This window comes from Lepidochelys olivacea (genome assembly GCF_965140295.1).
Source record: "Lepidochelys olivacea isolate rLepOli2 genome assembly, chromosome: 3".
Lineage (NCBI taxonomy): Eukaryota > Metazoa > Chordata > Testudines > Cheloniidae > Lepidochelys > Lepidochelys olivacea.
The window spans coordinates 140,665,694-140,692,354 of record NC_140413.1 but is presented as its reverse complement, the minus strand read 5'-3'; the positions used below and the strand labels follow the sequence as shown (position 1 = coordinate 140,692,354).

Here is a 26,661-nt window from a genome sequence, read left to right as displayed (position 1 = left end):
GGTGCAAAGTCACGAGAGGGTAAAGAATGCCAAGAGAATTGTCATAAGAGCATCTTGGATATACTGAATAGAGTCAGAATGAATGCAGGAAGAGATGAAGACAGATGTAGTTGGGGAAGGAGTTAAGGAAGGCTTTGAAAGTAGAAGTAGATTATACTTAAGCAAAAGAAAAACTAGTTCAAATTCAAGCATCTGGAGGATGGGAATATGATCATGGCAGTTTTTGGATGAATTAGAGAGAGGATTTCAGTATTTAAAGAATAAAGTTACCGGAATACATACTAAAACTGTTTTGGTATTAGAGAGGAAAAAAATAAACATATGTTTTGGAGACATAGTTGAAGAGGCAGGATGAGGCAAGGACCAAGACAGGGGTGGGCAAACTTTTTGGCCCGAGGTTCACATGGGGGTTACGAAACTGTATGGAGGGCCAGGTAGGGAAGGCTGTGCCTCCCTAAACAGCCTGGCCCCCGCCCCTAACCACCACCCCCCGGGACCCCACCGCCTATCCAACGCTTCCTGTCCCCTGACTGCCCCAACCCCTATCCACACCCCGGCCCCCTAACAGGCCCCCCCGGGACCCCACCCCCATCCAACCCCACCTGCTCCCTGTCCCCTAACTGCCCCAGGGATCCCCTGCCCCTTATCCAACCCTCCTTCCCTACCCCTTACCATGCTGCTCAGAGTAGCAGGAGCTCGCCGCCCGAACGAACGGAGCCAGCTGCGCTGCCCACGTAGCAGTGTAGCTGCAGGGGAGGGGCCAGGAGCTCAGGGGCTGAGCAGGACAGTCCCGCGGGCCGTAGTTTGCCCACCTCTGGACCAGGATATGAGAGTAGAATAAAAAGGAGAAGAGGGGAGGGGGGCTGGAAATAACACGTTGCAAATCTGGGTGATTGAAAGGATGAAAGTGGTGTCAGTAGCCATGCAGATGGCGAAGAAAGATTTTTAGGTGGAAAGATAATTTTGGTTTTAGATGTGTTAAGTTTGAAGTGCCTGTGATACATCAACAAGAAAATATACATCCAAATGAAGGTGTGGAATTAGTACCTTTTACTGAGGAGATTAGCAACCTTGTTTTCCATGGCAATGATTAAATATTCTAAGATTGGCTGAAATTGAGGGAGTGAATGGAACAAAATAAAACAGAATGGAGTGAGTGAAAGACTTGGATTGATTATATATAGTTTTTCTTAACTTAAAGCTATTGCATCTTAGTTCGTAATTATTGAATAAATAATGAACTGCTCATCCTCCGATTCCAACCATTCAATAAAAATATTTTAAAACACTCGTATTTTCTATATTAAACAGCAGCCACTTGCCACCAGAGGTCAGCATGATTTAAGGAAAAAAGCTAATGAAATTAGTTAAAACATTTAAGAGCGTAATTGTTTGGGAAATTAACAAGGTAAATTTTTTTATGAATTTGATTAATGTGAATACTTAACCAGTTTGAGATTAGGATTTATCTCTTTCACCCACACTTTGCACGTAATTTTCAGCAGATTACTTCAGACTAACCACAGTTTTGTAATATTTTACTTTGATACTAACATCATAAAATTTGTCTCTGCTCTTTTACTTCATGTTTTTCTTTTACTTTTTGCAAAAAATGGAAGCAGTCTTGTTAAAATTTTGGTACTCTACTTTCACGTTCACATGCACCAGTTTGTTGATATCATGGTCTTGCGCTGCTCTGAATCCCTATGTTCACTTTTTCTGCTCGCATAAAGTAATAGTATACAGCTAGTAAATATTCTGAGGTGTGAGTAAATATATTCTGTATGACTACTTAGCATATTGCATCCGTATTAGGTAGAACAAATGAATCACCATGTTTCGTACAAGTTTTATTTTTATCATTTATACTTGCTTTGCATTAACTCCTTGACCCTTCAAAACAAACCATTTGGATGTCAGTAAATTCTCTGATCCATTCCTATAGCCAAAGCACTCAGCCTGGAATCTCTGGTAGTTACTTTTTTTCCCTTTTGGTGAAAAGAACTGCTCTGGCATGATTTAAGATGTTCTATGTTATGTACTGAAGGAGTTTTTCAGTCCTGTCCTTTAAACCTGAAGCATGTCCGTAGCAACCCTTTGGTGTATAGTCCATAAATCTTACCTGAAGATATGCTGCTCTCTATGGAGTTTGGAGCTAAAAGTCACAGTAAGGGGTTATTTGATGCTCCAGTTCATTGGGGATGGAGGTAAAAGGAGTGAATAAGGGAAAGTTGGGTCAACATGAATAGCTTGAGCGATCAAAGTCTCAAATTTAAATCTGAAACTGTCTGAAAGACTAGTGTGGATTTGGAAACTCCTTATGCAATATAAGATGATGCTCAGAGAATATCTCGGTGATTTGGACGTCTGAGAGGCTGTTGGTATGACTTCTTATAGGAATAACTATAGGTTAGGATTGGTAACTTTAGTTTTTTGATATATGTGTGCGTCGTAAGTCTTGTCCTATTGGATGTTTTCTACCATGGTAATGTATGTTAGACTTAAAAATAAAGCAATTTTGTAACTTTGACTTTTGGTAAGCTTTAAGAAGGAGGTGAAGCTGCCTAATGTGATGCCTTCACAACACAATACTGTAGCAGAGGTTTGGCAACATAACCTGTAGCCCTGAATACTACATAAAAGTAGGGGTTATATTTTGGCAGCATACCTAATTTAATTGTCTTCTGCAAGTAAAATATAAAGCTCCCTTGTTACAATTAATTTTGGGGTCTGTGAAAACTGACCATAATATCCTATTCCACAAACTGATAGAGTTCAGACTTCAGATAAAGGTGATTAAGTTCCTGGGTTTATGGAGAGTAAAAGCTGAGCTACACAGATTTCCCTTTAGCATATGGTTCACAGGTGGTTAATTGGACTCTACACCATATTTTGGCAGGAGTTCGTGTTGTAATAAAAATGATACTGTTTGTTAATGGGAACAGGAGAAAATGAAGTAAATAAAGTTTAGGGTAAACCAAAGAGGAAGATGAATCTTTAGATGTTAACAAAAGTCTCTTCAATTAGTCTTTAAATACTGCAAGTTCTTTATATAATTCTTATATACAATATATGAACTATTGTAGAAAGGGCTGTCATTCTTCTTGCCAACATTTTCTTCTCCATTGTGGCCAGTAATACACACAATTAAAGGAAATGAAAAATTGCCTTAATTTTCTATAAGTAGAACTGAAACTCATAACACTTGATTTTGAAAAGTGAATTCAGATTGCTGAAGTTTGTCTAATGGCAAAGATCCGGCTGATGGGTTCCTCCTGCATTTCACATTCCTAAAATAGTGTTGGAAGCTAGATTCATAACATTCTTTGCACTCTTTTGTGTTAGTGATGTCACAGTAGGGGCAATTCAGTACCCTGAATTCAAATCTTGACAATTGAACGAGAGAATGATTCAGTTGTTTTGTTCTTTAAAATGTATTATTTCTATGTGTGAAGTCTAACCATGTAAATGATTTGGGGTTTTAAACATTTGAAGAAGAATTGAGTGGATGGGCTGACTCAGAATTGTTAATAGAATATAGAATCTTTCACTTTAGACACTCAATAAAATAGTTTGCTGATATTTCCTAATGTCTCAGGACTGTCAGATGATTTAGATGAAATATGTAGGAATCTTAGTCCAGTTCCTAGTGGGAAAATGACCATCACAATAGACCCTAACTGACACTCTGATTGGAAGTGCCAAGAATTCAGTGGACAATGGAGATTCAGCTAAATTCTCAAGAGTGCAGGTAGCTCATCCAGATTCTTCATGAGGTATATTTGTGGGTGTCTCAGTTCCTCTACCTTAATCTATGATTACCACTGTTGTCTAGCTGGAGTTACCCATCTTCACTGGAGTTGTAAATTGTCAGTAAAATTGTTCTTTTAGACTCTTAAAGATGAATTCCCTGCACACAATTCCCTCTCCTCCTCCCCTTTTATCCATCCTATTAGTCTTCATTAACTTCAGTAGAGCCTTTGGAGATATGATTTTTGTTTGTTTATGTGAATGAGTGAGATGCACAGACAGTGATGCTGTGGTATGTTAGATGAAATAGCAGTATTATAGTTGCATATTTAGAGACCTTTTCCAGAATAATCTTAAATTATACAACAGTAAAATTAAATTGAGTCCTGTAATTCAACACATAGACATAAGGACATGTCCTGTATAGAAGCCTAATATTAAAAGTCTAAACTTTGATTAAAAAGGAGAGCTAAGTAAATAGAAATCAAAGCTATTCAAGCATAGTTTCTCTCAGGATACTATCTTTTATGACCCTGTTCTTTCCAGATCATTGATTCCTTACATTGACAACAGTGATACCTCTAAGACAATCCTGGTTATCTTGTAAACCCAATCGTTTAATTTTTATCCAAACTAAAAAATATCCTCAGCTTTCTTTGTTTTTGCTACAAAAATGCAATTATCTTTTGATTCATACATGAAGCTATATTATTAGACTTTAATGATACACTTTATTTATAATTTACAGAGCCAGATACCTTTTCCAGTCACTTCACATTTTCATGTTGAAACACAGTTCCAGACACCTTTATCTTCAGACAGTTATGTTTACATATGCTACTAATACCCTCTATTTTTTGAAGCCCTCCAACTTATCTGGCTTCTACAATCCTTAAACTAGTCTTCCAGTCAGGGTCAATTTAATAGCTTCCCTTTTACTCTGGAGAAAATATCTGCCTTGCCCCTTCGTGGTTTTTTTTTTTTTTCCCCTGGAAAAAATATAATTTTTGAGTGGTTAAAGCCTTCTGCTAGCTCTACCTTTTTCAACAACTTCCTCTAAGTTCAGGAATGAAATAATCTCATTTCACCTAGGCATATATTCTTCCCATAGTATATATTGTTTGAATGTTCATCACAGTAGAAAAATGTTGGGAACCACTGCCCAACCTGTAGTTGTTCTGCATCTGTCTAGAGCAATAAAGGATTTAAGACTGTCAATCCAGTATTAACATTAGGATTCTCCAAAATAAATTGAAATGAGTTCCTTTAATATTTGCACTTTCTATGAAAATAATTAAGATTTCAGACACATCTGAGTTTTGATAATATAACAGTTTATCAACTTTATATCACATATTTTTAAGCAAAATCTGCTGTTTCTTGTCCTATTCCTTTTTTTCTCAGGAAGGCTCTGCTGCATCTGGAAGTAAACGTTGGGTGTCTCAGTGGGCTAGTTTGGCTGCTAATCATACACAACATGACCAAGATGACCTACGGTTGGAGTCCTCTGCACCTGCTCCTCTAGAAAATGGTAGGATAAGTTGTTGTCATCTTAATTTCTGTAGCAAAGACTATATGGAAGCGAAGGACTTAGTTACACAACTAGACAAATAGTTTAGTTATCACCAGTACAATAGATTCATCATCAGTTACATTTCTGTTAAGACTTTAAAAACAACCAAAAAAAAGCCCCTCGTAATTATATTTTAGTGTGATATTGAATTAGTCTTTATATTAGGGCTGTCAATTAATCACAGTTTTAATCACGCTGTTAAACAATAGAATACCAATTGAAATTTATTAACTATTTTTGGATGTTTTCCTACCTTTTCGAATATAACGATTTAAACTACAATATAAATTTAAATATAAAGTGTACAGTGCTCACTTTATATTATTTTTATTACACTGTATGTGCATTGTAAAAATGATAAAATAAATCGTATTTTTCAATACACCTCATACGAGTACCTTAATGCAATCTCTTTATCGTGAAAATGCAACTTACAAATGTCAGTTATTTTTTTTGTTACATAACTTCACTCAAAAACAAAATAATGTAAAACTTTAGAGCCTACAAATCCACTCAGTCCTACTTCTTATTCAGCCAATCGCTAAGAAAAACAAGTTTGTTTACATTTATGGGAAATAATGCTACCTATGTCTTATTTCAAATGTCACCAGAACAGGCATTCGCATGGCACTTTTGTAGCGAACATTGCAAGGTATTTACATGCCAGATATGCTAAACATTCGTATGCCCCTTCATGCTCCGGCCACCATTCCAGAGGATATGCTTCCATACTGATGATGCTCGTTAAAAAATAATGTGTTAATTAAATTTTGACTGAACTCTTTGGAGGAGAATAGTATGTCTCCTGCTCTGTTTTACCAGCATTCTGCCATGCATTTTGTATTCTAGCAGTCTGGGATGGTGACCTAGCACATGTTGTTCATTTTAAGAACACTTTCACTGCAGATTTGGCAAAACGCAAAGAAGGTACCCAAGTGAGATTTCTAAAGATAGCTACAGTACTCAAACCAAGGTTTAAGAATCTGAGGTGCCTTCTAAAATCTGAGAGGGATAAGGTGTGGAGCATGCTTTCAGAAGTCTTAAAAGAGCAACACTCCGATGCGGAAACTACAGAACCCGACCCACCAAAAAAGAAAATCAACCTTCTGCTCGTGGCATCTGACTCAGATGATGAAAATGAACATGCGTCAGTCCGCACTGTTTTGGATTATCAAGCAGAACCCATCATCAGCATGGACGCATGTCCTCTGGAATGGAGGTTGAAGCATGAAGGGACATACGAATCTTTAGCACATCTGGCATTAAATATCTTGCAACGCCGGCTACAACAGTGCCATGCAAACACCCATTCTCACTTTCAGATGACATTGTAAACAAGAAGTGGGCAGCATTGTCTCCTGCAAATGTAAACAAACTTGCTTGTCTGAGTGACTGGCTGAACAAGAAATAGGACTGAGTGCACTTGTAAGCTCTCCACTTTTACATTGTTTTATTTTTAATGCAATTATTTTTTGTACATATTTCTACATTTGTATGTTCCACTTTCAGTATTTGTAATCAAAAATAAATATAAACTGAGCACTGTAGTCTTTGTGTTCTGAGTTGTAATCAAAATCAATATATTTGAAAATGTAGAAAATAAATGGTATTCTATTATTGTTTAACAATGCAATTAATCGCAATTCATTTTTTTAATCTCTTAACAGCCCTACTTTATATTAATGATAAAATAGGCCGAACACTATAAAAAGAGTTTATTGGTACCGATATTGGGAAAATACAAAAGGAGATATTCATTTAAGCTTCCATTTGGATACGCTTGTCAAATCTTTTTATTAGTACAGTATATATCCCTTCCCATTGAGCTTTAGTGGACTGAACAGTAAACAATCAATCTGAAACTTCAACTGTACAATCCAGCTAAACATTCTAAGCATAATTTGATGTTGCTATCATCAGAATCCCTATGCAGTTGCCAAACCACATTATCCTGTCACTTCTGAGTGGCAAGTGTTCAGGCTCCCTCCTTCTTTTATTAACAACTTTGCCAGACGACTTGTTTATTTGAATATGCTGTTCCTTATGTTGTGCATTAAAATGTATATCTGACTGTGAAGGAGGTGATCCCTTTGTTTACTTTCTCTTCTTTTCATCTTTATTTGTAAAAGTTCAATGCAGAACACAGGGTTGATTATTTAAACACAGATACTTGAAAACCAAAGGTTCTAAGTGCAAGGTTTATAAGGTTATAAATGTAAAATTCTGCCCAGGTTTCTTTTTGTTCTTTGTTTTATGGTGCTAGCACAATTGAGGCTTCATCCGTGACTAGAGCTCTTAAACGCTGTGATGATAATGATGTATTTAAATTCTTACGGTAAATATTACATATTTATATATGCATTACTGGAAAATGGACTGGAAATCACAAGACGATATAGTCTCCCTGAGTTTTCCAACTATTGAAATGAGCATACTGTTAATTGACTAGGAACTCATTAGCTACTACTCCAGTGCTTTAGCTGTGCTGCTGTCCTGCAATCCAGGCATATCTTTTTTTCTTTTTTTTGGTCGTTCATGACAACTTCGTTGCTAGTGACACAGAAATGAATGTAATATCAAAATTCCACCCTAAAGCAATGCTGCTTTCCCAAAGGCACAGTATTCTCCTGCAATCATGGTGGCTGCAATGCAAGGATAATATCTTGGAGGAATTTTCTGCTGGGTTAATTTAGGAGTTGGTGTGCATGACTTCATTATGAAAAATGTCTGACTTCTTTGGTCTCAGATAACTACAGAAAGATATTAAAAATAGAAGTATTTAGCACCTGGTATTCCACAACACACACTACCAGCAACTAGCACATTTGCAAAGGGTAGTGTCCAGAGAGCTGTTACTGGAAATGCTGAGTTAAATGAATATTTCTCTCTACTTTTACTGTAGTTAATATTTATTGTAGAAATGTCTAAATATATATTCTTCTTTGAGTGCTGCTCCCTATGAGTCCAGAAATTTTTCAGCATTCATTGACCCACGTATGCACAGTGGCTTCCCTCATACTCAAAGAGTAGAAGAGGATCGATGCCTCTCCAGTTCCTTCTTGCCGCCCCATGGCCTGAGTCAGAATCATGTCTTCCTTCACTCCGTGCATTACCTGTAAAGTAAACTCATTGTAAATAGGTTTAAATTTTAGCTTAGTAGTTATAGTTAGTATACCATTCGGGGGAAATCCTCCCCAGTCCCAAAACTATGGACCTGCAGAAATGTTGGAGATTTTTTCCCTGCTGTGGTACCCACAGGGATGGCTCAAACACCTTCTGTCACCACATTGCACGCTGGTAAAAGAGAGCGGAGCTGCCCCCGATGCACCTCAGTTCCTTCTTACCCCCAGTGACAGTTGTCAGAACAATCCAGACTTGTTAATTCAAGTGCTTTCCTCTCTCCTTTCTCTATAAAGATCCTATTTGTTGTAGATTAGTGGTTTCTTAGTTATAGTTAGTTTAGACAATTTTAGTGCTAGATTTCCATTTTTGGGATTTTTTTTTTTACCACTTTTTATCTTTTGGTACCAATATCAGTACCAGAACAATGCCTCATTCAGTGGGATTTAAGTCCTCCTGGACCTGTGCAAAGTCCATACTGGTCAGCAATCCACATCTGGCCTGCTTAAAATGTTTGGGGGAATCCCATGTTAGTAACAAATGTTACATTTGCAAAGATTCAAGCCCTGCTCAAAAAAAAACAGGGTGGGGAGGCTTGTGTGCTTGCCTAAGGACGCAGCACTTTGACTCCCGTTGGAATTATCACATGGAGAAATTGCCCCAAGTTTATCAACATCGATACAGGGCGCTTCATTGGAGATGCTGTCTGGTCCTTAGGATCATTCCCTCGTACTGAAGAAAAGGCTTAGGCCTTTCTCAAGTTCAGTTCCTTGCTCAACTGAGTCAGTCCTGAAGCCAGACAGAGGCAGACACTCGAAGTGTTCAGGGGAGAGACCCTGCTTGAACGCTTTGTCTCCCGAAAGGATTGTCACCTCCAGAGTCTGTGCCAGGTCTGTCAAGGTCATCCCCTGAAAACTCTCAGCTAGGAACAATTACCTGGCTAAGTGGAAGCACTTCAGCAGAAGTGGGCACCCCGGACTATCTTCTAGATCTAAAACAGAGTTTGGCTATTAGATGTACAAGGATGTATATGACAGTTATTTCAGCCTTCCACATCTTGATGGGTAATAGATCCCTTTTCTCAACCCATTGTCACCTGATTCCTGAAGGGCTTGGTCAGATTATAGCCACATATACGAGACCCCATCCCTCAAGATCTGAATTTAGTCCTAACAAAATTGATAGGGCCTCCCTTCAAGCCCCTTGCCACTTTCCTTAAAGGTAGCATTTTTGGTGACTATTACCTCAGGCAGAAGGGTGGGCAAGTTGAGAGCTTTGGTACAGGTTTTTATAAGGATAAAGTTTATATCCACCATCGCCCAAAATTTCGCATGAAAGTAGTCTTTAATTTCCATGTTAACCCAGCAATTTATTTGCCCACATTCTTTCCAAAACCCCATGTGCATAGGGATGAGGAAAAGCTTCACATGGCTGTGAGAAGGGTTTTAGCTTTCTACCTGGAGTGGGCTAAATCTTATTAGATCTTCTGTTCAGTGGTTTGTTACAGACAGACATAAGGGCCAACCAGATTCCACTTGGAGAATCTCAACCCAGATCTCTTAGTGCATTCGTTTATGCTAACAACTGGCTAATACAATCCCGCCAGCTAGAGTGTTGACACATTCTACTCGAGTGCAGGCAGCTTTTGCAGCTTTCTTGGTGCAAGTGCTGATCACAGACATTTGTAAAGCAGCAACCTATTCATCACTCCACATTTTTGCTTCTCGTAGTGGCATTCTCTGTCAGTCCAGTTTCAGATGGATCATCTTACAATCACTCTTCAGGTAGGCTCTGAACGCACCTCCATGTATGTTTGCTTGTGAGTCACTTAGAGTGGAATGGACATGTGCAATCACTCAGAGAAGAAAGAAGGGTTACCTACCTTTCTATAACTGTTCTTAGAGATGTGTTGCACATGTGTGTTCAATGGCTCACCCACCTTCCCCTCTCTGTCAGAGTCTGTCCGGAACAAAGGAACTGAGGGAGGATTAGGGCAGCTCTGCTTTTATAGCAGCACACAGTGGTGCATAGCAACAGGGAACCACCCCAGTAGCTACCACTGAGGGGAAAAAATCTTTGAAATTTGTGCATCGGGCATGTGCACACCTAAATTGGAATGGACATGTGCAGCACATCTCAAAGCACAACAGTTATGGAAAGGTAAGTAACTGTTCTTTTCACCCCAATAATCTTTATGGTAGGCTGTTACTGTTCCAGGGTGAGCTGTACTTTTGATCTCTCACTCAGTTTCTCCATGCACATTTTTTCAAAGTGACAGGTCTGCACCCCCTGTACTTCTCTCAGGATGGAATCCTTTTAGACTGGGTCCCCAGGTCATGGCACCCCTGTTAAAAACTGCGTGCTCAGAAGGTCCAAATCGATTTTGGCCCCTCCATCCAGGAGCCTGAGACCAATATGAAAGGGCATTGACAGAGAACAGCTTGTTCCAAACAGAGTACTACTTATTTGTCCACAGGAAAACAACAGAGGAAGCAATAATAGCAATGAAACAGCAAAACACCTATATGCATATTATCTTAACTAAACCTTTTCCTTACCTTGCAAGTTTAGGTAGTGCCCCCCCCCCCACGCCCTTGGCCAGGGAGGCCACTTGTCCAGTATTGAGAGGTTTGTCCCCTGTCCAGTACAGGGACAAAATTGGATGGGGGATGCCATTTTTAAGAGCATGCTGCTCCACCCACCTCACCTGGCATGGGGTGGTCCTAAAAATAGTGGGACCTCCGCCCCCCACCCCCCGTCCAGCGTGATTTTGCATGCTCTGTGTGTGCAAGGTCATGCCAGCGGATGCAGGCCCATGCTGTTCCCAGAAGTACTGGAATATCTGCTATTCCAGAAATGTGTGAGTGTCCACCTTATCCTTGTTCAAGGCATTGCCCCTCCCCCCACCCCCGCAGCATTGGGGCTGAACAAGGTAGACTATGGTCTTGCAGCCTCTACCTTTGTCTGATCCTTCAGTTAGTATCTCTTCCCAATCACAGACAGTCTTTTATCCATTTCAAAGTCCCTCTGTCCTGGGACACCTGAACCTGGTCAATCTTCCCGACTGGGATGGAGGCAGACTTCAGTAGTGGATTCATTATATTGTTCATTTGAGAGCAAGCAATTGGGACTTTCTACAGCCATTGTCTTTGGGTGCCTGCAGACCAAAACTAAGATTGATTTAACCCTGTGTTAACTTTTAGCGAGCAACACCTTTCTGTCTTGGTATTTTGCAAGACCACGCTCTTCTTTTCCTCCTATGTGGCATTGTCTACCCTGGACAAATGTGTTGTATTAGAAATAGTATTAAATAGCACAACATTAAATAGGATTTTGCCCACAGAGTGGACAAGGACATTTAAAAACATGTTAGTTGGTCATGGGAGGATCTCCAGTAATGGAGTCTTACATAAGTGAGGTGCTGATGGTTCTTATTCTCAGGGAGGCAGGGAAAGATGTTTAATGGTGGACTAAACAGTGTCTGAAACAAGACTTTGAGTACTCTGGGGTTTCATAGAAAAAATATTTTTTCTATGTGGTTCCAGGCTGCAAGGCCAAATGACACAAAGCCCTCAAAGTACGTATTCCAGCCAGCAATTGAGTCACAGAGGATCTCTTTATCACACAAAGCTGAGGGAAAAGGAGCTGGGGCAGATTCAGTCTTATCAGCTTGATGAGGCCACTACAGACAGAGACATTGATGGCTTCTTTTTGCATTAAGTGAAGTCAGCAAAAGTATCAAAATAGGGCAATATTAGTGAGCTGTTGAACTTCCGTGTTTGACATGCTCACTTTTTATGCCTAAAAGCAGTGGAAATAAATGGATTTCTGACCATCTTCTGCAGAGCAATTTTGCACAGCGTGTAGGATTCGAGGGAGTGGAAACCCCAGAACGCCCACACAATTAAAGTACTGGAGTGGTAGGTCCTATCTTTCCTGTCATTATTCTCAGACTTACAGGGGTAAATCTTTTCTGTTTTTCTTACAATTTTTTCTCTTTAGTTTTAAAAACATGAGCTACCAGCTTTGTGATCCTGCCTGAGCCTAAAGACTGTAGCAGACTTCATGAGAGACACCGTTTAAGCTTAAGTAATTTGGAGTTTGCTAACGGCCTTTGAACTTACTAGGTTCAAGAAGTATCCGGTTGTTTCAGCAATGCAGCTTTACAATTAATGGTTGCCCTGAGAAAAGCAGATTTTCTGTGCATTTACAACAGCCACAATATCATAACTTCTGTAGTTGTTCGCAGTATTGTAGCCGTCATCATGATATCGGAGAGAGAGGCTTACACAGAGTTTGACAGCTTGTCCCTTTCGCCAACAGAAGTTGGTCCACCTTCTCTCTCTAACAACTCCTATAGTCTGTTAAGAATCTGGGTCCTGCGGGGTGCCAGTAACATAAACAAAAGTCCTAAATGTTTCATAGAATTAGAAATGTAAAGATGGAAAAGACCTGTTAGATCACCTAGACCAGGGTGGGCAAACTTTTTGGCCCAAGAGCCACTTCTGGTTGGGGAAATCGTATGCAGGGCCATGAATGTAGGGCTGGGGCAGGGGGTTGGGATGCAGGAGGGAGTGTGGGGTATGGTGGGGGTTGTGGTGTGCAGGAAGGGGTTCAGGGCAAGGGGTTGGGGTGCAGGAAGGGGCTCTGGGCAGGGGCTTGGGGTGCAGGAGGGGTGTGGCAGGGGGATCAGGGCAGGGAGTTGGGGTGTGGGGGGGTGTGGAGTGTGGGAGGGGGCTCAGAGTAGGGGATTGGGGTGCAGGAGGGGTGTGGCAGGGGTTTCAAAGCAGGGGCTTAGGGGGCTCAGGGCAGGGGGTTGGGGTGCAGGAGAGGTTCGGGGTGCAGGCTCCAGCTCAGCGCCACTTACCTCAAGTGGCTCTGGGGTGGCAACGGCACGCAGTGGGGCTAAGGCAGGCTCCCTACCTGCCCTGGTCCCGCGCCACTTCTGGAAGTGGCCAGCATGTCCAGCAGTGGCTCCTGAGGGTGGGGTGGGGCAGGCGGCTCTGCCGCACGCTGCCCTTGCCAGTGGGTACTACCCCTGAAGCTCCCATTGGCTGCGGTTCCCAGCTGATGGGAACTGTGGGGGGTGGCCCTTGCAGGCAAGGGCAGCACACGGAGCCCTCTGCTCTCCCCCTCCCCCAGGGGCTGCAGAGATGTGGTGCCGGCCACTTCCGGGAGCAGCGTGGGACCAGGGCAGGCAGGGAGCCTGCCTTAGCCCCACTGTGCCACAGGGCTGGCAATCCCGCGAGCTGGATTGAAAGCCCTGACTGGCTGGATCCGACCCGCAGGCCATAGTTTGCCCGTCCCTGATCTAGATGCAGTGGATCTCCAGCTTTTTCATTCTGCAGACCACTTAGAATCCTAGAATCATAGAATATCAGGGTTGGAAGGGACCTCAGGAGGTCATCTAGTCCCACCCCCTGCTCAAAGCAGGACCAATCCCCAACTAAATCATCCCAGCCAGGGTTTTGTCAAGCCTGACTGTCTCCCATAGACCTACCTTCTTTCCCATCACCCAAATTCTACTCTGCTTGAATTTCAAATTGTTTAGTTGTGTATACAGCCAGGAAAGACTGAGGGCTACTGGTGGCCCATACTCAACAGTTTGAGAGCCAATTTTCTGGTCTTAGATTTTCAACCTTGCGGTCATGAATGCAAGGTGGTTCACAAGTGGGTGACTGTTCGGTCACAGCCAAAATTTGCCAGTTGTGGGAGGAAAATAAGCCTATTTGTTAGCAAGCAGATACCAGGACCAAGAGAGAAGAAGATTTCTCTCTCTCTTCATATTCCTGCCTTCCTCCCACTGTAGTTTTTCATCTCCTTTTCCCAACCATGCAACACACCAAGTTCCAGGGAAGATGCTGCTTAAAGGTAACATGTAGCTCTGTGCATTTGGTTGTTAGGGGATCCCTGTACGAAACCACAGCTGACACACACAAGAATTCCATTACTTTGACAGATGTTCATTTCATATCAGTGCTTTGATGTGTGCTACAAAGGCTTGTCACAGAGTGAAATATTCCCTTGTTTGTATCAGAACCTTCATGAACCATACTGTAGCATAAAAGTATTTTTATTAATAGGTATTTTTCTCCAGTATCTTAAAATGTCTGTTATGTGATTAATAGATTATGTAAAATAGTCAATTACTTTCACCAATCTACTGTGTCGTGGTTTAGGAGGACTTTTAAATGTCACTTGACAAAAGACAAAGTTCCAGTTCTCTGTGCAATAGAAATACTGTATTTTCTTAATTACTTCTGTGTAGCCTTAAGAATGCATGTTTCCATTGGCAGATTTAGTCACTCATTTCCAAGAGGTTTTTTCATTCTGTTTTTAGATACTGACATCAGTGAATCTGGTATTTCAGTTAGAAGTACTAGCTCAGCCACTTCTGTGACTAGCCAAGGCGAGCGAAAGAGGAGAACACTTCCACAGCTTCCAAAAGAGGAAAAAGCCACTGAAAGTTCAAGAGCAAAGGTTACACCTCATCAGAGATCGGAGATAGGTGAAAAACAAGACACAGAACTTCAAGAGAAAGAAACTCCAACTCATGCATCCCAAAAAGAAATGCCACAAGATGCAGGTAGTAGGAGCATGGCTAAGGCAAACAGGACAATGAATGGCCTTTCTCCTAAACCTGGTGGAGACAACAAATTGTCTTCTCACCCCATTAGCTGCTCTTCTTCCAGTAAAGAGAAAAGTGAAATTGTCAGGGAAACTTCAGTTGTAAAGCAAGCTTTAGCTAAAATTCAACAGCAAGAACAAAAGGAGCAGGCACATAGGACTTCAACTAAAGTGTCTTCAGCTAAACTTATTGCCAGTAAAGTTGAGAAGGGTAGAGAGGAGACTCCTACTCCACATAAAATGTTGGATAATCATCAAGAAAAAGCCCCAGGACATTCTACAAGTAAAGCAGAAATGAAGATTGTACAAAGTGAAGGAAAAAGAAAAAAAACAGAGGAAATTATAAAAGGCCAAACTCCAAAAGGATTAGGAGGAGAGAAGAAAGAATCTTCAAAACCGTTAGTGAGACAAGGCAGCTTTACTATAGATAAACCTAGCACAAATATACCTATAGAACTTATTCCTCATATTAATAAACAAACTGGATCTACTCCCCCTTCTTTTGCTTTTACCTCCACAAACAGAATACGTGAGAGAAGTGATTCTGTGGACACTGATTCTAGTCTGGATACAACACTTATTTTAAAAGACACAGAAGCAGTAATGGCATTCCTTGAAGCTAAATTACGAGAAGAAAACAAAACAGATGAAGGACCTGAAACTCCTAGCTATAACAGAGATAATTCCATATCACCCGAGTCAGATGTAGACACCGCTAGCACAATCAGTCTGGTTACTGGTGACACTGAAAGAAAAACCACTCAAAAGCGAAAGAGCTTTACTACCCTCTATAAAGATAGATGTTCCACTAGTTCTCCTTCCAAGGATGTTTTAAAATCTTCCTCTGCAACAAATGCTAGAGAAAAGATAGAAAAGAAAACTAAAAGCCGATCTTCAGATGCTGGTTCAAGAGCAGAGGGTCGTAAATATGTACAACCCAGTGGAAGAATGAGGCAACCTTCAGTAGATTTAACAGATGATGACCAAACATCTAGTGTACCTCATTCTGCCATATCTGATATCTTGTCATCTGACCAGGAAACTTACTCTGGCAAATCACATGGAAGGGGTCATTTTACCTCTGCAGATGAACTCTTACATTCCAAAATGGAAGGCAGTAAGTCAGCTAAATCAAAGACCTCTCCTGTTACAACTGGGCAATCCAGTAAATCAACCACTCTTCCAAGGCCTCGTCCCACAAGGACTTCTCTCTTGCGCAGAGCACGACTTGGTGAAGCCTCGGATAGCGAACTTGCTGATGCAGATAAAGCTTCAGTGGCTTCTGAAGTGTCCACTACAAGTTCTACATCAAAGCCTCCATCAGGAAGGAGAAATATCTCCAGAATTGACTTACTTGCCCAACCACGCAGAACTAGGCTCGGTTCTTTATCAGCACGTAGTGACTCTGAAGCCACAATAACTAGAAGCACTGTCTCATCTCGTACTACAGAAGCTATCATTAGAAGTGGTGGAAGATTAACACCATCAGCAGACAGTAGTAAAGTTTCTGCTAGAACTAGAGCTAATAGCATTTCTCGACTTTCTGATTCTAAATCCAAATCATTGACCTCCGCCCATAATTCTCCATCAGGTATGTGAGACTATTTGGATTTAGTCTTTTTCAGTACTTGATATTTTGTTTATTTTCTTGGGCTTTTCTCTTTTTATAAGTGTTAAACTAATGGTGCTTTATTATGAAGCATTAGCTCAAACTTTAGTTGAAGGAGTCCTCCTCTTTTGAGAAAGAAGCTCCATTAGTTATCGTTGCAGATATTTTTTAATTTAATACAGAGGACAAGAGATTTTAATTCCTTAGCCATTTGGTTTATAATTTTTACTGGAAACTTCTAACCAACTATAGTATCTGAGGTTCTCAAATGCTACAGTGATTGACGTAGTACAAAAATGTAGATAAACTAGGAGCCTCTTTTGCTTGGGTCAGAATCTAAAAGTTTAGAAGGTCAGCAGCACTGTTCAATGAGGTAAAAACTAGGAAATGTGTTTGAAAGTTTGTAAGTATGCAAAACTATGTGTGCAGTCTGAGGAAGGCATGGAGCATCAACAAGATAAATGTAAGGTAATTTAAGATTTGCTTCTAAAAGTACAAAAGTGTAATTTAATTACAAAAAAATACAAAGTAAGAAGTAACTAATAGAAATATACTTCTAAACACAAAAATACTGAATGAAATATTCCAACACTAAACGGCTTGTGTGTTATCCCAAATCTATTTTACTCCTAGAACAATTTCTGATACTTATTGCTATGTGAAAAGAGGATCTGTATTTACAGGGGCCAGATCTCTTCTTCCTCTCAGGTCACTTATTGTCAAAATTGTTGATTCAGCCTCTCTGACATCTCCCCTATTATTTAATATTTAAATGAAAAAATATTACAATTAATAGTTTTGAGCCTACCATTTTAATGGTAATCTTGTTAAAAACTGACATATGACAATGGAAGAAAAGGCAATGTAAGAGATTGTTAGCTAGTTTTCAAGTATCTGACACAACTAGTTAAACAACCTAAAGAAGAATGCTTATGTTTAAATGTCACTTTGTTTATCAGATTATTCATGGTAACTAGTGCTTTTCTCACCTTTTGAACTTTAATACTGCTGAGTACAGATTTTTCTTCAAAAGCACCAGATGACATATTTGTTGTACTTGAATGGCTTCTTTGCATTCACTGATGTGAAGGGTCATCAGTACAATGTATTATACTTCCCATCTCCACCTGTTATACAAACATTTCTATATTTTTTTACACACTGACTATTTTTTTTATACAAACCAAGCTGTTTTGGCAAAACCATTGCCATTGCTGATATATAACTAGCATATTTAGTAGTTAGTAACGTCTGTTGTGCTGCTCATCAATATTTATTGCCTTGAGAGGTAAATACTGGTGAAATCACAGGTTAATTTAGGAGAAATCTATTCCTTGAACAATAAATCTTAACGTTCACTGTAATGTGAAGTCACACGTATTGTTATATTCTGAATGTTGTCATCAGAACTACCAATAATCCTCATGAATTCAAGTGAAACAAACAAAAAAAAAAAAATACCCCAAGCCATCTACCCTAATACTGTACTTTAAAAGGGAGATGAAGGTATTTTTCCCAGCATATTATCTGTCTGGCTATTTATATCAGGCACATTTAGTACTAATGGTTCAATCAGAATCTGAGATTTATGTGTCCAGGAGACTGACTGTAACATCAGTTCAGGCAAAATAGTTACTTCTGAGGAGCCAGTTAGGTTGCCTTAATTTACAAGGTTGATTTAATTAACATTAGTTATCATTATTCCATTAGCTATCATTATTCCATACCTGGTGGTATTGACCCTTGAAGAGGTAAACACTAGAAATTTCTTGTTTTGTCATACTATTTTCTGTTTTCAACAAAAGCATGAGTCAGGAGGAGGGTTTTTTTGTGAAAATATGAACTACAATGTGCTTACTGACTTCCGTATAACTGTTATAGTTAAGTATTCAGCTACTTTAACAATGGGGAATGCTTTAATGTGTTATAGCTCTCAATCCTGCAATGTGCTTGTTGATTTAACTGCATTCCATGGTCAGAACCTACTGCGGTTTTTGTAGAAAATATTCTCAGTTTCAAAGGGAAAAGCTGAAAAGCTTGCCACCTTATGAGGTATCTATCCCAAGCTAACCAAACAGATAAAAAGGGCACACAACCATTGTTTGGAACATTTGCAGTAGAAAGACTACTTCTCTTTAAAAAAACAAAACGTCATTATCAACACTAAAAGAAAAGAAGTATTTGTGGCACCTTAGAGCCTAACAAATTTATTGTAGCTTACGAAAGCTTATGCTCAAATAAATTTGTTATTCTCTAAGGTGCCACAAGTATTCCTTTTCTTTTTGCGAATACAGATTAACATGACTGCTACTCTGAAACGTGTCATTATAAACACTAACATTTATGGAGAACAAAAGTTTCAGTGTAAAGTGTAAACAAATAAAAAAGCAGTTAACAAAACAGTCAAAGCCAATATCAGAGAGAAAATATGGTCTAATGAACACTTCAGGCACTATGTAATATCAATAAGGAATATACTGCTACTTGGGAGTTAGAAGTTATGGTTCCATTTGTATCTGTTTCACAAACTTACTTTGTGACTTGTGGCCATGCTACTATGAGCATGTGTACATTACAAAAATGTGTGTCTGTGTAGCTGTCCTGGTGTAACAGTCCATAATGTATACAGAACCCTAGTCACACTGTGCCTCTATTTGCCTCATTCTAAAATGGTGACAGTCGTTGCCCACCTGAGCAGGTTGTTAGGATGCTTCGTTCATTATTTTATTAATTTGTAAAGTCATTTAAAGACCATTAGAGGAAAGTGTTATATATAAGGAGTTGGAATTATCTTAAGCCACAGTTGCAGAAACTATTTGAATCCTGCATACCAAGCAAGGGGGAAAATTTGTAGGGAAGGGTTGCAGTGCAAGTTGAATGAGCAAGCATCTCAAACAGGTTATTAAAAGAAAGCTTATAAAGAATGGAAGATGGGATGGATCAGCAAGGAAAGCTACCTCTTGGAGATCAGAAAGTGTAGGGGAAAAGTGAGAACTGCCAAAAGCCAAGCAGAATTGGACCTTTCAAAGGAAATTAAAACCAATAGTAAAAGGTTCTGTAGCCATATAAATAAAAAGAAAACAATTAAAGAAGAAGTGGGCCCGCTAAGTACTGAGGATGGGGTGAAGATTAGAGACAATCTAGGCATGGCCCAACACCTAAACATAAGAACATAAAAACGACCATATTGGGTCCGACTAAAGGTCCATCTATCCCAGTATCTTATCTTATGACAGTGGCCAATGCCAGGTGCTTCAGAGGGAATGAACAGAACTAGTAATCATCAAGTGATCCATTCCCTGTCACCCATCCCAGCTTCTGGCAAACAGAGGCTAGGGACACCATCCCTGCCCATCCTGGCTAATAACCATTGATGGACCTATTCTCCCTGAACTTCTCTAGGTTTTTTTAACCTTTTTTATAGTCAGACAAATACTTTGCCTCAGGTTTTAATAACCGTATGGAGGAGCTTGGGGTAGTGGCAGGGTGGCTAATGGAAATGAGGATATGGAGGTAGAAATTACCACATCTGATGTGGAAGTCAATTTTCAAGAAGTTTAGTGAGACCAAACTGGGGGACCCAGATAATCTCCATCCAAAAATATTAAAGAAACGGTTAGATGAAATTGCAAGCCCAATAGCAAAGGTTTTTAATGATTCCATAAATACAGGGGGCGTACCCTATGACTGGAGAAAACACATTGGGGAAGAAAACTACTAGAGCCTCCCCTGTGATAGTGCTTGGGGTGTGCTATAGACTGCCGGGATCTAATTTGGATATGGATAGAGCCCTCTTTAATGTTTTTAATGAAGTAAATACTAATGGAAACTGTGTGATCATGGGAGACTTTAACTTCCTAGATATAGACTGGAGGACAAGTGCTAGTAATAATAATAGGGCTCAGATTTTCCTAGATGTGATAGCTGATGGATTCCTTCATCAAATAGTTGCTGAACCAACAAGAGGGGATGCCATTTTAGATTTGGTTTTGGTGAGTAATGGGGACTTCATAGAAGAAATGGTTGTAGGGGACAACCTTGGTTCAAGTGATCATGAGCTAATTCAGTTCAAACTGAATGGAAGGATAAACAAAAATAAATCTGCGACTAGGATTTTTTATTTCAAAAGCGCTGACTTTCAAAAATTAAGGAAATTAGTTACGGAAGTGGATTGGACAGAAGAATTTATGGATCTAAAGGCAGAGGAGGCCTGGGATTACTTCAAGCCAAAGCTTCAGAAGCTATCAGAAGCCTGCATCCCAAGAAAGGGGAAGAAATTCATAGGCAGGAGTTGTAGACCAAGCAGGATGAGCAAGCATCTCAGAGAGGTGATTAAGAAAAAGCAAAAAGCATACAGGGAGTGGAAGATGGGAGGGATCATCAAGGAAAGCTACCTTATTGAGGTCAGAACATGTAGGGATAAAGTGAGAAGGACCTTGCAAAAGGAATTAAAACCAATAGTAAAAGGTTCTATAGCCATATAAATAAGAAAGAAAGAAGTGGGACCGCTAAACACTGAGGATGGAGTGGAGGTTAAGGATAATCTAGGCATGGCCCCATATCTAAACAAATACTTTGCCTCAGTCTTTAATGATGATCTTAGGGATAATGATAGCATGACAAATGGGAATGAGGATATGGAGGTAGATATTACCATATCTGAGGTAGAAGCCAAACTCGAACAGCTTAATGTGACTAAATTGGGGGGCCCAGATAATTTTCATCCAAGAATATTAAAGAAATTGACACGTGAAATTTGCAAGCCCGTTAGCAAGAATTTTTAATGAATCTGTAAACTCAGGGGTTGTACCGTATGACTGGAGAATTGCTACCATAGTTCCTATTTTTAAGAAAGGAAAAAAAAGTGATCCGGGTAACTACAGGCCTGTTAGTTTGACATCTGTAGTATGCAAGGTCTTGGAAAAAATTTTTGAAGGAGAAAGTAGTTAAGGACATTGAGGTCAATGGGACAAAATACAACATGGTTTTACAAAAGGTAGATGTGCCAAACCAACCTGATCTCCTTCTTTGAGAAAGTAACAATTTTTTTAGACAAAGGAAACGCAGTGGATCTAATTTACCTAGATTTCAGTAAGGCATTTGATACAGTGCCACCTGGGGAATTGTTAGTTAAATTGGAAAAGATGGAGATCGATATGAAAATTGAAAGGTGAATAAGGAATTGGTTAAAGGGGAGACTACAGCGGGTCATACTGAAAGGTGAACTGTCAGGCTGGAGGGAGGTTACCAGTGGAGTTCCCCAGGGATCGGTTTTGGGATCAATCTTACTTAATCTTTTTATTACTGACCTTGGCACAAAAAGTGGGAGTGCACTAATAAAGTTTGCGGACGATACAAAGCTGGGAGATACTGCCAATTTAGAGAAGGACTGGGATATCATACAGGAGGATCTGGATGACCTTGTAAACTGGAGTAATAGTAATAGGATGAAATTTAGTAGTGAGAAGTATAAGGTCATGCATTTAGGGATTAATAACAAGAACTTCAGTTATAAGCTGGGGACGCATCAATTAGAAGTAACAGAGGGGGAGAAGGACCTCTGAGTATTGGTTGATCACAGGATGACTATGAGCCGCCGATGTGATATGGCCATGAAAAAAGCTAATGCGGTCTTGGGATGCATCAGGTGAGGTATTTCCAGTAGAGATCAGGAGGTGTTAGTACCGTTATACAAGGCACTGGTGAGACCTCATCTGGAATACTGTGTGCAGTTCTGGTCTCCCATGTTTAAGAAGGATGAATTTAAACTGGAACAGGTACAGAGAAGGGCTACTAGGGTGATCCGAGGAATGGAAAACCTGTCTTATGAAAGGAGACTCAAGGAGCTTGGCTTGTTTAGCCTAACCAAAAGAAGGCTGAGGGGAGATACGATTGCCCTCTATAAATATATCAGAGGGATAAATACCAGGGAGGGAAAGGAATTATTTAAGCTCAGTACCAATGTGGACACAAGAACAAATGGATATAAACTGGCCATCAGGAAGCTTAGACTTGAAATTAGACAAAGGTTTCTAACCATTAGAGGAGTGAAGTTGTGGAATAGCCTTCCAAGGGAAGCAGTGGGGGCAAAAGACCTATCTGGCTTCAAGATTAAACTCGGTAAGTTTATGGAGGAGATGGTATGATGGGATAACATGATTCTGGCAATTAATTGATCTTTAACTATTCATGGTAAGTAGGCCCAATGGCCTGTGATGGGATGTTAGATGGGTTGGGATCTGAGTTACTACAGCGAATTCTTTCCTGGGTATCTGCTGGTGAATCTTGCCCACATGCTCAGGGTTCAGCTGATCACCATATTTGGGGTTGGGAAGGAATTTTCCTCCAGAGCAGATTGGAAGAAGCCTGGGGGTTTTTCACCTTCCTCTGTAGCATGGGGCATGGGTCACTTGCTGGAGGATTCTCTGCACCTTGAAGTCTTTAAACCATGATTTGAGGACTTCAATAGCTCAGACATAGGTGAGAGATTTATTGCAGGAGTGGGTGGGTGAGATTCTGTGGCCTGCATTGTGCAGGAGGTCAGACTAGATGATCATAATGGTCCCTTCTGACCTTAATATCTATGAATCTATGGAGAATTGCTAATATGATACCTATTTTTAGGAAGGGGAGGGGGGCGGAAAGTGATCCAGGAAACTGCATGCAGGCTTCTTAGTTTGACCTCAATTGCATGCAAAGTCTTAGAACAAATTTTGAAAGATGAAGTAGTTAGGGACATGGAGGTAAATGGTAATTGATTTAAATACAACATAGTTTTACAAAAGGTAGATTGTGTCAGACCAACGTGATCTCTTTCTTTGAGAAGATAACTGATTTTTTAGACAAAGAAAACACAGTAGATCTAATCTATTGGAGTTCAGTAAGATATTTGATACAGTTTCTCATGGGAAATTATTTCTTAAATTGGAGAACATGGGGATTAATATGAGAATTCAAAGTAGATAAGGAACTGGTTAAAAGGGTCATAGTGAAAGGTGAACTGTCAGGCTGGAGGCAGGTTACTAATGGAGTTCTTCAGGGATTGGTGTTGAGATCAATTTTATTTAACATTTTCATTAATGGTCTTGGCACAAAAAGTGAGAATATGACAATAAAATTTGCAGCTGACAAAGTTGGAGGTATTGCCAATACAGAGGAGGACTGGAGTATCATTAAGAAGATCTGGATGACCTTGAAAACTGGAGCAATAGAAATGGGTCAACTTTAATAGTGTAAAGTGCACTTTGGGACCAACAACAAGAATATTTGCTATAAAATGGAGGCTTATCAGTTGGAAGTGACAGAGATGGAGAAAGATCTGAGGGTATTGGATGATCACACCACGGTTGTGAGCTGCCAATGTGATGTGGCCACGAAAAAGACTAATGCAATCCTAGGATGCATCAGTTGAAGTATTTCCAGTAGAGATAGGGAAGTGTTAGTACCATTATACAAGGCACTGGTTAGACCTCATCTGGAATACTGTGTGCAGTTCTGGTCTCCCATGTTTAAAATAGATGAATTCAAACTGGAACAGGTGCAGGAAAGGGCTACTAGGATTATCAAAGGAATGAAAAACCTACGTTATGAGAGGAGACTCAGAGCTTGGCTTGTTTAGCCTAACCAAACAAAGGCTAAGGGGAGATATGATTGCTCTCTATAAATACATCAGAGGGATAAATACCAGGGAGGGAGAGGAGTTATTTAAGTTAAGCACCATTGTTGACACAAGAACAAATGGATATAAACTGGCCATCAAAAAGTTTAGGTTTGAAATGAGATGAAGGTTTCTAACCATTAGAGGGGTGAAGTTCTGGAACAGCGAACAGCCTTCCAAAGGAAGCAGTGGGTGCAAAAAACTAACTGGCTTCAAGACTGAGCATGATAAGTTTATGGAGGGGATGGCATGATCACACTGCCTACAATGTCCTGTAGCACAGTGGTTCTCAGACTTTTATACTGGTGACCCCTTTCACATAACAAGCCTCTGAGTGTGGACCCCCCCTTATAAATTAAAAATGCTTTTTAATATATTTAACATCATTATAAATGCTGGAGGCAAAGCGGCGTTTAGGGTGGAGGCTGACAGCTCGCAACCCCCCATGTAATAACCTCATGACCCCCGAAGGGGTCCCGACCCCCAGTTTGAGAACCCCTGATGTAGGAGATCTGCAACTGCTAGTAACAAATATCCTCAGCAGCTGGTGATGAGGCACTACTAGATGGAGAGATCTTTGAGTTACTACAGAGAATTCTTTTCCAGGTGTCTGGCTGCTGAGTCTTGTCAAAATACTCAGGGTCCAACTGACTGCCATATTTGTGGTCAGGAAGAAATTTTCCTGGGTCAGATTGGCAGAGACGTTGGGGGGTTTTCACCTTCCTCTGCAGCATGGATCATGGGTCACTTGCTGGTTTAAAATGAGGAAATGGTGGATTCTCTGTAACTTGAAGTGTTTAAATCATGATTTTAGGACTTTAGTAACTCAGCAAGAGGTTCTGTGTCTATTACAGGAGTGGGTAGGTGAGGCTGAAGTGTGCAGGAGGTCAGACTAGATGGTCACAATGGTCCCTTCTAGCCTTAAAGTCTGAGTCTATGAGATTGATGGGGAAAGATGACGGTCATGAGGAGTGAGCAGCAACAGTAGCAGCAAGGATAGCTGTGAGGGCAGTCACATTTTGGAACAGCTGCATGTCATATGATTAGTAGCTATACTAGTTAGCTAGCCTAAGGGAGGAGAAGTCATTGCAAGCCAACAGACAGAGAGTGAAAGAAGCAGCAGAGGCACCTCTGTGAAAAAGAAAGGGTTCAAGTCGAGCAGAAGCACTGTCACAACTTTGATCTTTTAGGTGATTCAAAGTCTAGGATTATGGGGGGCAAGGAACACTAAATGTTAAGACCTGTGGGGTTGATTGGGTTGATCTGGCCCCAAGGGGCTGTGCATCCAAAGAGATCAAAATATGTTTTTTAAAATCCTATGTCTGAAAAGTGATAGCTAGGTTAATTCAAAACATGCCGAGTTTTGTTAATATATGTCATGATTTACATGACTTGTGATATTATTACTATAACTCCATAATAACTTTTCACAAAGTTTACTATGAGAAACCTGTAGGCCAAACAGCAACACGATAGCATTTTGGCCTCAGATCTATATGATCTTTCCAAATACTAAACAGGCTTTTGACTCTATTTACCTTTCTTAATTATAAATACAATTGAATTTGGATAGCAGTTCTCTATTGAATTTTCAAATGGTTTCAGAATCAATTCTTTTTAAAAGAATTATAATTAAGAATATCTGCAACATCTTTTTTTGCTTTTCTCCGAACCATAGACTGAGGAAGGGAAGGGCTTACCCTAAATTTCAGCAATAGATTTTTGTTAAGCAAATGCTTCAAATTTGAATGTTTTCATTAAGCATTAACATGATAAAACAATATTTTGTACACAGAGAAATCCCAGCTTCTCCCAGACCCAGATCCTGCTGTTGAAACTTACAGTGGTAGAGTACTAGAAATCATCTCTCTTTCTAATATTTCACTATTCATTCAATCTTTAGTTTTTTAAATTTGACTACTTATGCTCATTGTACAGTGCTGAGTTGTTGAACTACTCTTTAAGAAACAGTTCAGAGATACAATTTTTAAGCAAATTTGATGTTTGTTTTGATTTTTTTAAATAAGAATTGGAACAAAGGATTAATTAAAAATACAAAATTATTTTAAAGGACTCTGTTGATAAACTTTGGGCCCAACTCCTAAAATTCGTTCAACTGCAATCACACACTTCTTGCATGCTTTTTTTGAGAGGAAGGGAGAAAGGAGTACTTTTTCTGCTTATGTTCTGCTTTCCTTGATAAGGACAAGTTAGAATCCCATAAGTTAAGGGGTAGTGGGTCAGTGGATAAACCTTTCTTTCCCCTCTTGCTTATTTTAGAATATTAAAACAGACAGTAAAATATAACCTAATTGATTTCAATAG

General features: G+C 39.9%; 1 protein-coding gene across 11 annotated transcripts in view; it reads left to right on the top strand.

Moving 5' to 3' along the window:
* The window catches only part of CEP170 (centrosomal protein 170), a 183,483-nt gene that overhangs the window by 120,473 nt on the left and 36,349 nt on the right, over positions 1-26,661 (top strand). For 8 of the 11 annotated variants that reach the window (XM_084622211.1, XM_084622207.1, XM_084622212.1 and 5 more), the window contains 3 exons: positions 5,155-5,281; positions 14,784-16,661; positions 26,132-26,182. In XM_084622211.1, coding sequence (XP_084478337.1) covers positions 5,155-5,281; positions 14,784-16,661; positions 26,132-26,182 — 2,056 coding nt within the window. The remainder of the gene's footprint in view (positions 1-5,154; positions 5,282-14,783; positions 16,662-26,131; positions 26,183-26,661) is intronic. The other 3 variants (XM_084622204.1, XM_084622209.1, XM_084622210.1) reach the window with 1 other exon arrangement.